At 43.2% G+C, this 13081-nt stretch overlaps 2 protein-coding genes across 6 annotated transcripts in view; one reads left to right on the top strand and one right to left on the bottom strand.

Annotated features, from left to right (window-relative positions):
• LOC135391600 (probable helicase with zinc finger domain) overlaps nt 1–3070 on the bottom strand; it is a 65632-nt gene extending 62562 nt beyond the window's left edge. The window contains exons 1-2 of one of the 2 annotated variants that reach the window (XM_064621901.1): nt 2871–3070; nt 2303–2339 (exon numbers count right to left, since the gene is read on the bottom strand). In XM_064621901.1, the coding sequence (XP_064477971.1) occupies nt 2303–2339; nt 2871–3029 (196 nt within the window). In that variant the 5' untranslated portion in view covers nt 3030–3070. Of the gene's footprint in view, nt 1–2302; nt 2340–2662; nt 2825–2870 lie in introns of those variants that run through there. The other variant, XM_064621902.1, reaches the window with a different exon arrangement.
• Nucleotides 3071–3463: 393 nt separating this feature from the next.
• Nucleotides 3464–13081, top strand: part of LOC135391603 (E3 ubiquitin-protein ligase RBBP6-like) — a 60495-nt gene continuing 50877 nt past the window's right edge. For all 4 annotated transcript variants that reach the window (XM_064621905.1, XM_064621908.1, XM_064621909.1 and 1 more), the window contains exons 1-2: nt 3464–3798; nt 3915–4141. In XM_064621905.1, coding sequence (XP_064477975.1) covers nt 3976–4141 — 166 coding nt within the window. In that variant the 5' untranslated portion in view covers nt 3464–3798; nt 3915–3975. The remainder of the gene's footprint in view (nt 3799–3914; nt 4142–13081) is intronic.

Genomic DNA, 13081 nt, shown 5'->3' on the forward strand with positions numbered 1-13081 from the left:
AGTAGGACGTTGCCCTCTCCTTCGCAACAGTCTACAAGAACTATAAGAGGAAAGGGGGTTATTTGTGGACATGAAGAGCATGGAAAATCCTGTATGACGTCATGACTGTTCCAAACACATCCACGGGCGATTGATCCTGGTGCAAGGAGTTGTGCCTTTAGTTAAACATAGTGCAGTCGCTCGGCAGCTTACGAGAACAGAGGGGGCACAGTTGTCAAGGCGAGTCGTCAGGCACTGGCGGTGACAACTTGAGTAACGCCAAACGAACGGTCACGTCTGCTATGGCTCAAGTGGGACTAGAGACGGCTCTTAAATTCTTTGAGGACAATGAGCAGCAGGCTCTACGTTCTGCAAACGTTTTGCTAATGTGCAACGAAGTATACCTTCAAGCAGGCAATAATTCGGAAATTCTTTTTGATAATCCTTCAGATTGTTTTTGTTATTTCTTTGGTATTCGATAATATGGATGATTCGCTTTATGGACGAAAGTGTCCATATTAACGAGGGACAACTGGATATCGAGCCAAGTTTTATGGCCGACAATTTTGCTAACACGATGTCACTCACAGTCATTCTTTCCTTTCTCGCTCTTTCTCTCTTTGCATAACATCATCGTGAACCTCATTGAGACAAGGCTTGCCAGTTATGTTCTACAGAATCTCAAACTAGTCCTCAGTCACCTTTGCCTCGCACATGCATCACAGACATCTGTAAAAATGCACCTGCTCATGCTTATGTCACTGCAAAACGAAAAGCAGGCATACTCATGTGTGCATGTTGTTCTGTTTGTTTCATCTCGCTGATCTCAAAAGCCATGAGGCTCTGTTGCATGGAATTTTGCATCCAGCATTTATATGTTACTCACACACAAACATAACCCTAAGCTCTTTAACCGGTGAACAGCTTCAGACTGTCCCCTGTTATCACCTCTGGAGTGTATTCATACACACTTGTGTGTGATTCTCAGTGTGACACAGACTTTACGTCACAAAGTACTAGTGTAAGAATTACAAATACGAGGCAATGAAAAAGTCGTGAGATCACTTTGTATGTGGTGCCCTTTGACTCCACACATTCTTGTTGTTTGTTCTTTTCAAGAAATCGCACATAAAACAATCACTGGCTGGGCCTTTCATTTCTGTACTTTTGACGCTTAATGGACCAATTTATTAAGCATTTTTATGCCATCGATCATGTTTCCACTGTGTTTCCACACGTTTCCACTAAGAAATTTGCTGCAGTTGCAGTGCCGGCGTCTACAGGGGGCAGGGGAAACTGTCCCCCATAAGCCCGCCTAAAGGGGTGCAAAAAAGACACCTTTCAGGAAGCAAAAATTGGGGAGGGGGGGCACAACTTTCCCACTTGTCCCACTGAAGGCGAAAAGTAGATGCCGGCACAATGTACTGGGTTTACAGAATTACTTTTTGTGGGTTTGTCTGCATACCCAAATTTTGCAACACTAGGCAACTCCCCACCCAGGCGCGAATCTAGGGGGGGGGGGGGGGGGGGGGGGGGGGGGGGGGTCCAGGGGTCCGGACCCCCTCCTCAATTCCAGACTTAAACATAGGGTTCAATGGAACAATCCCAGCATGCACCTGGCACTTGTCCATAGCGGACCCCCCCCCCCCCCTCGGAATAATCCTAGATACCCCCTGTCCCCACCCCACCACGACTGCCTTTTAATGCACAAGAAAATTAATGCTTCCTTATCTACACAAACCGATATCCAATGCAGTATCCATACAGAGCTCCAAATGTGAAAGCACAAGCATTTTATGTTCTTGGTTAATGCAAGTTTGACTGACTGGAACTAGCACCATCTTCACTGTACACTACTACATCTCACTTGTGCAGTCTGCAATGTCACCGTAAACGTGACGCACCTAATAGCGAAATATATCGATCCCCCATATCCCCTTGTAGGGATCTTCCCCAGCACCCTGAAAACTATGTTACAAAACAACCGAAAAGGCCAGAAAACCCAGCAGATGTAGGTGTCAGACCCCTCTACGGAATTCCAACACCCCCTCGAGATAAAAATCCTGTACAGATCCCTGTGCCCCCGTTTCATGGCATGCCATATTGTTGGGGGATCCAAGTTTACGGGTTCCTGACAGTTGGTTCTTGGCAGGTACACACTGAAAGTATGCCAGAAAACATGGGGCTTTGGTGGCACGCTGATCTCTCACACTTTATTGTGAGATGTTGGGGAAATGTGGGTGGGGATGAACAAGGTTGCCAGCATGTAACAAGACGTCTTATCTACCCATTGTGTGGATGCATAGACAAGAGTATACCACACCTTCCTCTGCAGCTTTTATGGTAGCTCCTGGGTTTCCCTGTAGGAGAGAAAAAAAAAACAAGGGCATGCTCTGTAAAGAATGGGGAGGAGCCTCGCTTTTTTTAATGGTTATGTTTATGTTTTTTTATGGTTATGGTTTATACACATGGCTATGACAAGCAGACTGCAGTTGAAAACCTTTCAAGTCAAGCACATGCTACACAAAACAAGCGCTACTTCATGAGTCAAGAGTTGTACTACCTTTGAAGCTGCAGCAGCGGGGTAAGTACACGCTAAAGATTGAAGTATGAAATCGCCGAGGAAGTTATTGGAGGGAGAGTTTGCAGCGACACCCGTGCGTAAACTTTAAAATACACGTACTTGTCACATATGAAGTATGTTTCTTACGTTCGTGAGGGAGTACAACACAGTATGGGGTATGTAAAACGAAACAATGCAGGCCACTTGTCAACGTAGTCAAAGAGAGGAGAGTAACTGAGGGTAGAAGCAACGGAAGCGCCACAGCGCTTTTGACGTTTCTGATCTGACGTAACAACGTGCAACGCTTTCCAGATAAGATGTAGCTCACCAACTTCTGATAACACACCGCCTTATTGAACATCAGTCGTGCTTGTGTTTCTTCATCGGAATAGAGGCTCTCGCTCTCTAAAATACTCGAATAGACTTCCAAAGCCTTTAAGTATTGTTCTTGGGCGAAATATTTATGCGCTAACTGTTCTTTCAACATATTTTTTGCAATCCTGCCGCGTCAAAGCGGCGGGAGGTGCAACAATACCACAAACCGAAACTTCGATGTTTATTGTCATTGTTCGGGAATTGTTCGGATAAGCGTGAACAGGTCTGACTCACACAGTGCGATAAAAATGACATCGATATGGAATCGTTGAATGTTTGGAAAAATAAATAATCGGGCTTCCGTCGCTTAAAAATTTATCGTGACGTCAGAACCGTCAAAACTGCGTTTCATCCGCAACAAAAAATAGATTCCAACCTGTGGCAAACAGCAACAAGGCACGAATAAAACCAGCGGTATTCATCAAGTTTAATTTAATCTATTGTGTTTTTTAATTGCTAGGCTTTAAAAAATAGTATCATTGTGAACTATAAGAAACGTAATAATAACCACTGATCAGAAATAATAACCTTGCCACACACGCGTCACCACGCGTCACACACTGCGTATGTGCGTGCGTACGCGCATCAGAATAAGGTCTAGATTTAGCAGACCATTGTATGATTATCCGCAGAGCAGTTGAAATGCGCATATGAGGTTTACTTGCGAACAGTTGTTCTTGTTTTATAATAGTGCATGTGAAAGAATGAATTGTAAATCAAAAGGCGTACGACACAAATAACTCTGCCAAGTTTACGAGATATACACGCGAAGGCGTAATCGGGCATAAAGAAAGTGCGAAAGTTAGGCCTACATATTGCCCCATCTTAAGAATGCATAATGGACCATATATGATGTACACGCAGGACATATTTTCAATCAGGTATTGTGAAATTATGTGTACACTGGTCTCTGAGTAGCTTACTTTATAATATTCGATGTGTGTATAATTCTATTGAGTCTCAAAGAGTAGCACACTCACCATGGTACCATTTTCAGCTAACGCTCTGCACCAACTAAACAGAAGGTTTTCGGCGCCTGTTCCACAAAGAAGAAAAGGATGTCTGTACATTACAAGTTCAAGAGTAGTTTGGAATTCGATACTGTCACCTTTGACGGGCTTCACATATCGGTGGCTGACCTCAAGAAGGCCATTCTACAACAGAAGAAAATCGGCAAAGGGGCTGACTTCGACCTTCAAATAACAAATGCTCAAACTAAGGAAGGTAAATAAACTTGTTTTATTTGTTACACTTCTGTGAGGTGATCCATTGGTTGACGAGCATTGGCAGAACCAGCACGTTGGCACACACTTGTCATGAGGAAGCACTGTGTGCATTGTTTCCTTGGATGTAGCTTTGCTGCGAGCATCTTCAAGCAGCAAGAGACAGGGACAAGAACACGCACAAAAAGGCTACCTGCTTTACTAGCAACTGAGTAACAGCTTTACTACAAAGGCATTTCTTTTTGCTTGTAGAACATTTAAGAACACGTGTGTGCGTGTGTGTCCATAAATGTTCTACAAGTTTAAAAGAAATGCCTTCGTAGTAAATCTGTTACTCAGTTGCTAGTAAAGCAGATTGTCTTGTGCATGTTCTTGACCCTGTCTCTTGCTGCTTGAGGATGCTCGCTCAGTACCAACTACCCCGCTTTGCAAGTTTGTTTAGTTTTGCAGTGCTGTATTTGCTTAGGCTGTGGATACTGCTAAGTATTTTCTAGAACAGCGTGCATATTTCCTTCGCAAGCTTTGACCTCTGCAAGATTTTCTCACCTACTGGCAAGGCATGAAGCCGGCTAGATGAACCATTATTTGCAGGGAGGGCCTACATGTGCATGGGAGTAATTCACGTTTTGGTTTGACAGCAACGCAGTTTTCTTGTCACTTATGTGTGATTGCGTGACAGAGAAATATCATTTTACGAGACATGCGTTCGGGGTTACGGCTAGACACATTCGATAGGAAAAAAGGTGTTCCTCTGGAACCTAAGCATAAATCGGTCCCTTGCATGTATGCACCCTCCCCCGCTAACAAATAATGGCCTTGTGCAACCGGCGTCATATCTTACCACCAGGCACGATAATCCCGTCAGAGGCCACAGCTTGCGCATTGCACGTAAGTGAGACCTGTGCTGTAGTTCGCTCAGCACCATAATTTTTGTGCACCTACACAGCTGTCATGGGGAAACCTTGACTCTCAAGTTGTCTCTTTGGTAGGCTCTCAGTCAATACTATCAGGATGACTCAAGTGACCTGTATTTTATTTTATTTTTAAAGGAGTTTTGACATTTCCCCCCCCCCCCCAAGTAACCCAGGATAAACATAAACCGCAATTACTTGCATGGATGTGAACCTCAATTCAATCAATCAGTCATTTATTTCATTCATTCACATAATACATACAATTAACATAGAACTGAAGGAACCAGAGGGAAAATCCTGGTTAAAGGTTCCTTTGTAAAAAGTATCTAAATGTCAATAGAGCACTAGTCACGAGTTAGGTAACGCTACAAGGTACAATACAATAAGAAAAAAGAAAAAAGAAAAACAAGCAAAACCAGGACAGATAAATCGAATTGGAGAGATAACTAATGAAACCAGACAAATTAAACTGAAATAATGGCTAGGAAGCAAGCGAGCTGATGATGCATGATGTAAAAACCCCCGAGCCTAAGGAACACGAAGGGAACAGACACAAACACGAAGTCTCAAACACAGCTGACTACTTACTTCACATACAAGAAATATATACACAACAAGGGGAAGAGAAACCACCAGATGAGGACAAAAAGGGTTAGTTCGGGAGAAAGAGCAGTCTGTTCAAGGCCGGACCGAAGATTACAGATGGGTTACCGACACAGTTCCCACAAGAGGTTATACAAAGGGTCTCTCTCAAAAGTCTTCTGTGAGGGTCCACTTTGGAAGCCTTTACGATTGTTTCATACCATAGAGGTAAGCAATCTGAGCATTCTTCCAAATGCTTGGCAATTTCGGAGTTAGAAGCTTTATTTTTTACTTTTAATGAATGCTCTCTCAAGCGATCATTTAAGCAACGTTTTGTTTGGCCTATATAACAGAAACCACAAGCTAGGGGGATCTCATAAACAACGTTTGATGAACAGGGGACAAATTTGTTCCGGTGATTCTTGCAAGTACCTTCAGGTTTGGCGAAAGGGGTGAGGCGGTCAAGACGAAAGTTGTTCTTGAAAACAAGGTTGACTTGAAATTTCTTCGCGACGGCCAACAAGTTGTGAGTCACTTTGTGGAAGTAAGGTAAAACCACACGTTTGGAGACAGAGGGCTTAGTTCCAGGCGAACCAGGACGCAAGGTGTTCAACAAAACATTTAAAGCACCAAGTAACATGTGATGGGGGTAACCAGCATCATTCAAACGGAGAAGCTGACTTTCCGCAGAGGGAAGGATATGATGACGACAAGATTTTTTTACGGCATTTGACAGGATACCTGTGATCAAACCCCGTTTTACAGTTTTAGAATGGCAACTTGAAGCGGGCAAAATTGGTTTAGCTTGAGATTTTCCGTAAGACCAACGAAGAGCGGGTTGTAACAAAAGCCTGATATCAAGAAATTGAAGCACGCCAACAGTGGGTAACTCAATAGTGAATATAAGCTCCGGTGCCCTGAACACAACTACATTCTTACATTGATCAATGGCACTCTCATTGGTGGAAACAAAAACTGTGGAGACTTCGTGTTTGTGTCTGTCCCTTCATGTTCCCTAGTCTCGGGGTTTTTACATCATGCAAATTAAACTGCATTACGAGTTTATACATGCCTCACTCGATTTCTAAAGAAAGAAAAAGACGGATGCTTATTATATCACGAGGCAATTGGTTCCACTCACAGAGTCCTCCAATTCCAAGTCTTACATCAAAGAAGGGTTAAAGGAGCAATCAGGTGAAATTTAACATCGCTCAAAATCCTGCCTCGTCTGTCAAGCTGTCCAGCAGGAGCCACCGTGCAAAATTTTTTTGCTGTGTGGTGTGTTATAGCTGTACAATCGAATTTACAAAAACTATCTGAGAAAGCAGCCGCCGACTGCCAACACGATTCTCGCGTGACGGAAGTGGAGGCTCTGTGCCTCGTTTCTGTGTTTTTTCTGTGAGCTATGCCGCTGTACGTCATGACGTCCTTTCGTTCTGCGATGCACTCTTTTTACGAGAAGCATTTTTCGAAGGTGTACGAAACAGCACTCGCTCTGTAGGTTACCCATCGTTGGTTTGCAGGAACTCATTTTATTAGTTGAACATTCTGCACCAAAAATCGGAAAAAAAAAATATCGGGGTCACCTTTAAAGGGACACAAAACTGATGGCCATACTTTGTCTTAAAAAATGCGCAGCGTGTAAGCAGGGGTTTGATGCAACCTAAATATGTGTAGGACCTTGTATAGCCCAAGCGGCCTTCACTATTTAAAAAAACAGATAAAAGAGCTAAATCAGCGCAGCTCTCTCCTCCTTCTGATGCATCAGCAAACATTACTAGGCTATAACAAACAAGGCAGATGTATCAGAAACCTGTACTTCCCGACTCGTCTCCCAATGACGTTTTGCGTCATCACCCAATAGCGGACCCACAAGGTCAGCCACAGGGGAGAAGTTGGGAACGTAGTGCCACTGCCGCAACCTGAGGAGGATTTTCACTTCGAGGAGTTAGTGCGGATAATAAAGTAACGTCATTTCTGTTGAGTAAGGAGACTGGTAAAGATGCACAAATAATACAGGGTATTTATCTTTATCCCTTTTTAAATAAAATTTTATTACAATTTTATAGTTATTATAAAATGTTATTTTATTAAAAGTTAATAAAGGGGCACAAAACTTTAAAAAAATTTAATAAAATTTTATTTTATTAAAATTTTATGAAATAGAATTTGTATAAAAAGCTTTAAAAGCAGCACAGATGTCGTTTTTGCAGTTGAGCTATACAGTCAGGCGGACATCCTCTCGAATAAAGTATGCAACTACAAGATAACGAATTACCTAAAAATCATTAGTGAACTCTTCAATTAGGTGATTTCGGGCAAAAGTGAGATGTGAGATGGCAGATCGAGAAACCATCCTAGTTGCGAGTCATTTGACGTTTAACAAATCCTGAAACACTTACGTGCATTAAAATATCCATCCCCGAATTTTGATGTGCGAACGAGCCGAAACCGCGGCGACCGGGAACGCGGGGAGTACAGCGCTCGTATCACATCAGTGGGTCACGTGCTTTGGAGCAATGGAGATGATTGGAGTAGGTGCCGCTCAGCTGGCCAGATAAACCACTTTTCGGCCCAGATGAGCCTCCGTCGGTGCCGATGATGCGCTCCTCAGGCAAGCTTTTTCGGTTTGGGCTTATTTACATATCGAAATTCGGGGTTGGCTATTTTAATGCACGTAAGTGTTTTAGGATTTTTTAAACGTGGAAGCAAACAAAACACTAAACACACTGTATGTTGTGGAAGGACATTCCTCGTGAATGTAGTCCAGTGGCTCTAAAAAGAAAGAAAAAAACACTTATTAAAAAATGCAGCAATGTAAATGGTGACCCGCATTGTTTCGAGAACTTGGAGGACGGAGCAAGTTCGGGAAATGGTGCACTACGCATTTCGTAATTACTGCACTAAAACGTAGTTGTCAGCCTACGTAATTTGAGAAAATATGTTTCAGAGTTAAATGAACGTATACCAGCCGATAAGTCATTACTCTTGTATCGGTCTAGTGTCCCTTTAATAGACGCACAGAAAATCTGCAGGCGAATACCAGAACTCGACCGACTGAGACGTGCCGCCATAACACGACAGGCACGACTGAGCGACAGACTCTTAGAGAACTGATGTGCTCTCTATCCACACAAGCGACATCCCCACAGAATATTCTAGTGGAAGAAAAAACAAAGAACTTTTCATGGGGCAGAAGTTCCGCCATCAGTAATAACCCCGTCACACGGGCATTCCCAGCGAATGACAGGCGCACCGAATGTCAATCGTTTGTCTTGCATCAAGCGACACGAAGGAGAAGTGTCGTTCGCAATTTATGTCACTGTCGATAATTAAGACACCACTGCGAACATGTGAAGCATTATGCAGGTACATTAGTAAGGTTTTTATTTTGATTTTTCTCGAAGCTAGCGAAATATTCCATAATTTAAGAAAGTCGTAGCGTTTTCCCACGACACTTAGTTGGCTAAGTATCACGAGCAAAGACAAGTAAGACGCCCATCTGCTCCACACTTGGCAACGTGGCTACAGGGAACGAGGGTAGTTCTCCGAAAAACAGTGTTAAGCCTTCCTTCCTTCGTGTCCAAACTTATCAAATTTGTGATGAAATATTGGAGTGCAACTTTCATTCACCTTTGATTTCTCCAAATGTTTTATCATTGTTGTTTTTGCTACCTCTCTACTGCGAGGGTACGCGGTCGATGCGAGAGGGAAAAACGAAATGAGTACCCCGAACTCATTCGCATGTATCGCCATGTGGTTTCACCCCGTGTGACACTGAACGCATGTCACTCAGTGCGAATGTCAGTCGCTGGGAATGACATTCAGTTTCCCTCGTGACTGAGGTATTATGGGGAGCATTTGCATGGTGCCGGAATGCTAGGGGTTGCGACCAAATAGTGATGCGTCACTGTGTACGTCACATGTGTGCCTTCGAGCCAAAGTATTCAGACAAGCACTCTTGAGCACTGCTACGCGCCACCTACTGCTGTTTCTCCAATGTACATTTAAAGTGCCACTCCGGACTCGGAAAACAGCGTTTGTTTTGTTTAGTCCATAAAAAAAAAAGGTGCCTCTAGGATTCTATACGCGAAATTTCAATCCTGTTTACGAACGCTGTGTATTTCTGTCAATGTTTGAAGATCTGCTGAGCCTCCACAAGTTTCGATGATGCAATGAGCGGGTGACGTAATCATAAGCCCACAAATTGCAATGATGTCAAGTTTTGGACAGGGCACTCTGCTCCTAGCAACGACGGCGGCGTCCGGAAGGGTCACGTGATGAAGTCACGTGACGCTGGTCGAAAGATGGGAAATGGGAGAGATGGCTTCTTCCTCCTTGTGTTTTCTCCAAGGTCGGAGCGGTCAGTTGGGTGTGCCACGTGGGGCTCCGCTAACGGAGTGCAAAAAGTGAGCCTCCGGAAGACGCGAAGGGCAACGACCTTGCCAAATGAGAACCGGGCGCTCCGTCGGAGCTACGGCGTTTTTCGCATCTTCCGCTGGAATATTCTTGGGAATATCATACCTGGGGGATTATGCTCTTCTGACATCAGGGCTGGATGCAAAAGTGCCTTATCGTTTGTATCTCGCCAACTATGACGTGGAGAGATTATTTTTTACTCTGTACTCTGTCATGCAGTACAAGCGATACAGTGAGTCACTAATATCAAAGGCTTAGGAATGCTTTAACTGTTCAGAATTGAGCCTGCAAGATATTGCAGACATTGCTCTAACTTTCGTCTAGTAGCAGTACGCTTAACAGCAGTAGCCTTTTTCGAATTATCACTTTACTCTGTGTTTCACGCCGTCCTGGCCAAAACGCATGTGTTTTGGACCAGATTATTCCAAGTGTACTGTCAGAACAGGACTTTACCGCATAACACACTTTGTGCCTGCCATTGTGCCGAGTGATACAGTTATCACTTTTGATTTCAGGTCGTACAGCTCCCACGTTAAACTAATCAAGGATATGAACAGTATCATTCTGAGTGACGGTTGATTCTTAGTGTGTTCTGTGGTGAAGTTCTGCTTTTGATGTGTACTTTCTTTGTTTTCTCATTTTGTTTCTGTTACACATCAGCTCGATCTTAGGATGCCAATTTTTGTTTGCTTGCTTGACTGTGTGTGTGCGTGCTTTAAGGCGTCCACAGTGTTTCTGCACGCTTCTGCGGCTACTGTCTATCGAACTATCACTTTACTTTACTGTTACTTTTAACTGGTCCTGTTGACTTCATTATACTGTTGTAATTTTTACTGAAACTCCGATTCAAATACACTGCTTGATGTGCCCACCCTGTGTACATCAACAATGGTGAATACATTAATTAAAATGACTCCGGTTGGACAAACATTTCTTTAGGCTTCAGTTAGAATGAAGCGTTTCCAGCAGCACGACCAAGTCGATAAAAGCATCAGCTCATTGGTGGTTACTCCAAGGTCGTGCTGAAGGCTGGGAGGTAGTGGGTTCACCGTAGTGGGTTCACCACCGGCTGTGCTGTCTGAGGTTTTCCCTGGGTTTTCCAGTAGACTTTCCTGGCGAATGTCGGCACTCTTCCCCCTGAAGGCTGCCCAGAATGCATACTCCCCCCGAGCTCCCTCTCCTTCCTGCTGTCCTCTGTGCGGCAGTCATAGCAACAGGTGCTTCGCAGTGCTAACACAGAATCAGAAAACAAAAAAACACACAATATTAAACAATTTTAGTCATGTTAACATAGACTAAAATTGTGATGTTAACACACACATTGTGTTTAACGAGCAGTGAGTAAGAACAACTCATACGTCTATGCAACGTGCAGGGTTGCGCAAGATAAATTACCGCATCTCCTCCGCTTTGTACGAAAATAATGCTGCCTCAGCAGATGCCAGTACGGGAACTTTTGCCGGTGACATGAGGAGTGCAAAAAAATATTGTCCAAAATTTTCAGCTTCCAGGTTTATTCGAGTAAATTATGAACAATTAAAAATTGTTTGTTCCTACACATTGTCATTTTCTTGAGCTGCATTGGCATCTACGATGCTTTGAAACTAGTTTTAGTTGGCATATTTACTTAAAGTGGTACAAGATAGGTCTTGAAATTTTTAAAAAGCTGCGAAGTAATTACTGTAATAAAACCCAGTCTGCTGCAAAACCACGCAGACCTGCACACACATGAAGCTTAGCAGGTGGTAGAGGCCACTGGAAACATTGTCAGGGCAGCAGTTTTCTAATTGCAATAGACGAGTTCAGGAAACCCCAGTGCTCTTTGCACACGCATTGCATCCTGGGCGCTTGCTGAGCGCGGGAACGAAGAATAATCCTTCACATTTGCCTTTCGCTGACCTTGACACGTTATGGACAATGGACCGGTAGGTGAGAAATCGGAACAGTTTGGAGGTCACCCGTTTCGTTCGTATTCGTAAACTCCCACAGTTCAAAGCGATGCTAAGCGCTCTGGGATTTTCTGAACTCATCTATTCATCTGCAAAGAACTGGATTGACTGGCAAATTTTGTGCGCTATTGAACGACCACCCCTAAACCAGACTGGGTGCACCATTCAGTGACTGCTGCTGAAATTCCTTTTTTTTTTTTTTATCTAATTCAAATTCTAGTATTTGAGTTATTTATTTCTTCGTCTGTCTTGATTAAAAAACTATGACATGCAAGTTGGTGGTTTCAGGTTTGAATACTGTCACTAAATTGTGCTATACTCGAAACAAAATCTGTATGGGTAATCAATAAGTATTTTAGCCATGAGGACTGTGACTATGGGGGACATTCATGATATTGTAAGGCCAGAGTCACCGGTTGTACAAATGCTCAAAACGAGTTTAACAATGTGTATACAAACATACACAGTGCATGTATAATGGCTGGACAACATAAGACGTGTTTCACAACAGTGTCTCCTCCATACAATTATTTGACCATACACAGCGTAAAAGTATTGTCTGAGGTTTGGGGAAATATTTTTTGAAAATTCGGGTGTAAAAATCAGCAGGAAAACAGCAGCACCCAATTTGGGTCTAAAATTGATATATGATATTATATGATATGATACAGGTAAAAATCTAAAAAGAAAACAGCTTCCAAGCTAAGTAATAATGCTAGAGAATGAGGAGGGTGTTCCCAATAGTTCAAACCTGCAAACACTAGTTCAATCTAAACACTTGTTTACGAAAAACATTGCACTCATCTTCGCACAGATTTTGCTTTCGTTTCCATATTGAAGTAGGAGAAAAGAGCATCAGAGTTTTGTTGTGTCCGGTGATTCATCGATAATTATGCTTGCTTTTGCTCCCAATACGTTTCTTCTCTCGTATGTCTCCCGTATGTTCTCATATGTTTGCTTCTCGAACACACCTTGAGTTGCTTGAGTTGCAACTGGTGTTGTTTTGGTCCTGGGGCAGTACGTCCGGAAACTCAAGTTCCCGGTCTCCAGCAGTTTTCTTGTTGCAACCCATTATTA

Source organism: Ornithodoros turicata, chromosome 4, assembly GCF_037126465.1.
Source record: "Ornithodoros turicata isolate Travis chromosome 4, ASM3712646v1, whole genome shotgun sequence".
In the NCBI taxonomy this organism is placed as follows: domain Eukaryota; kingdom Metazoa; phylum Arthropoda; class Arachnida; order Ixodida; family Argasidae; genus Ornithodoros; species Ornithodoros turicata.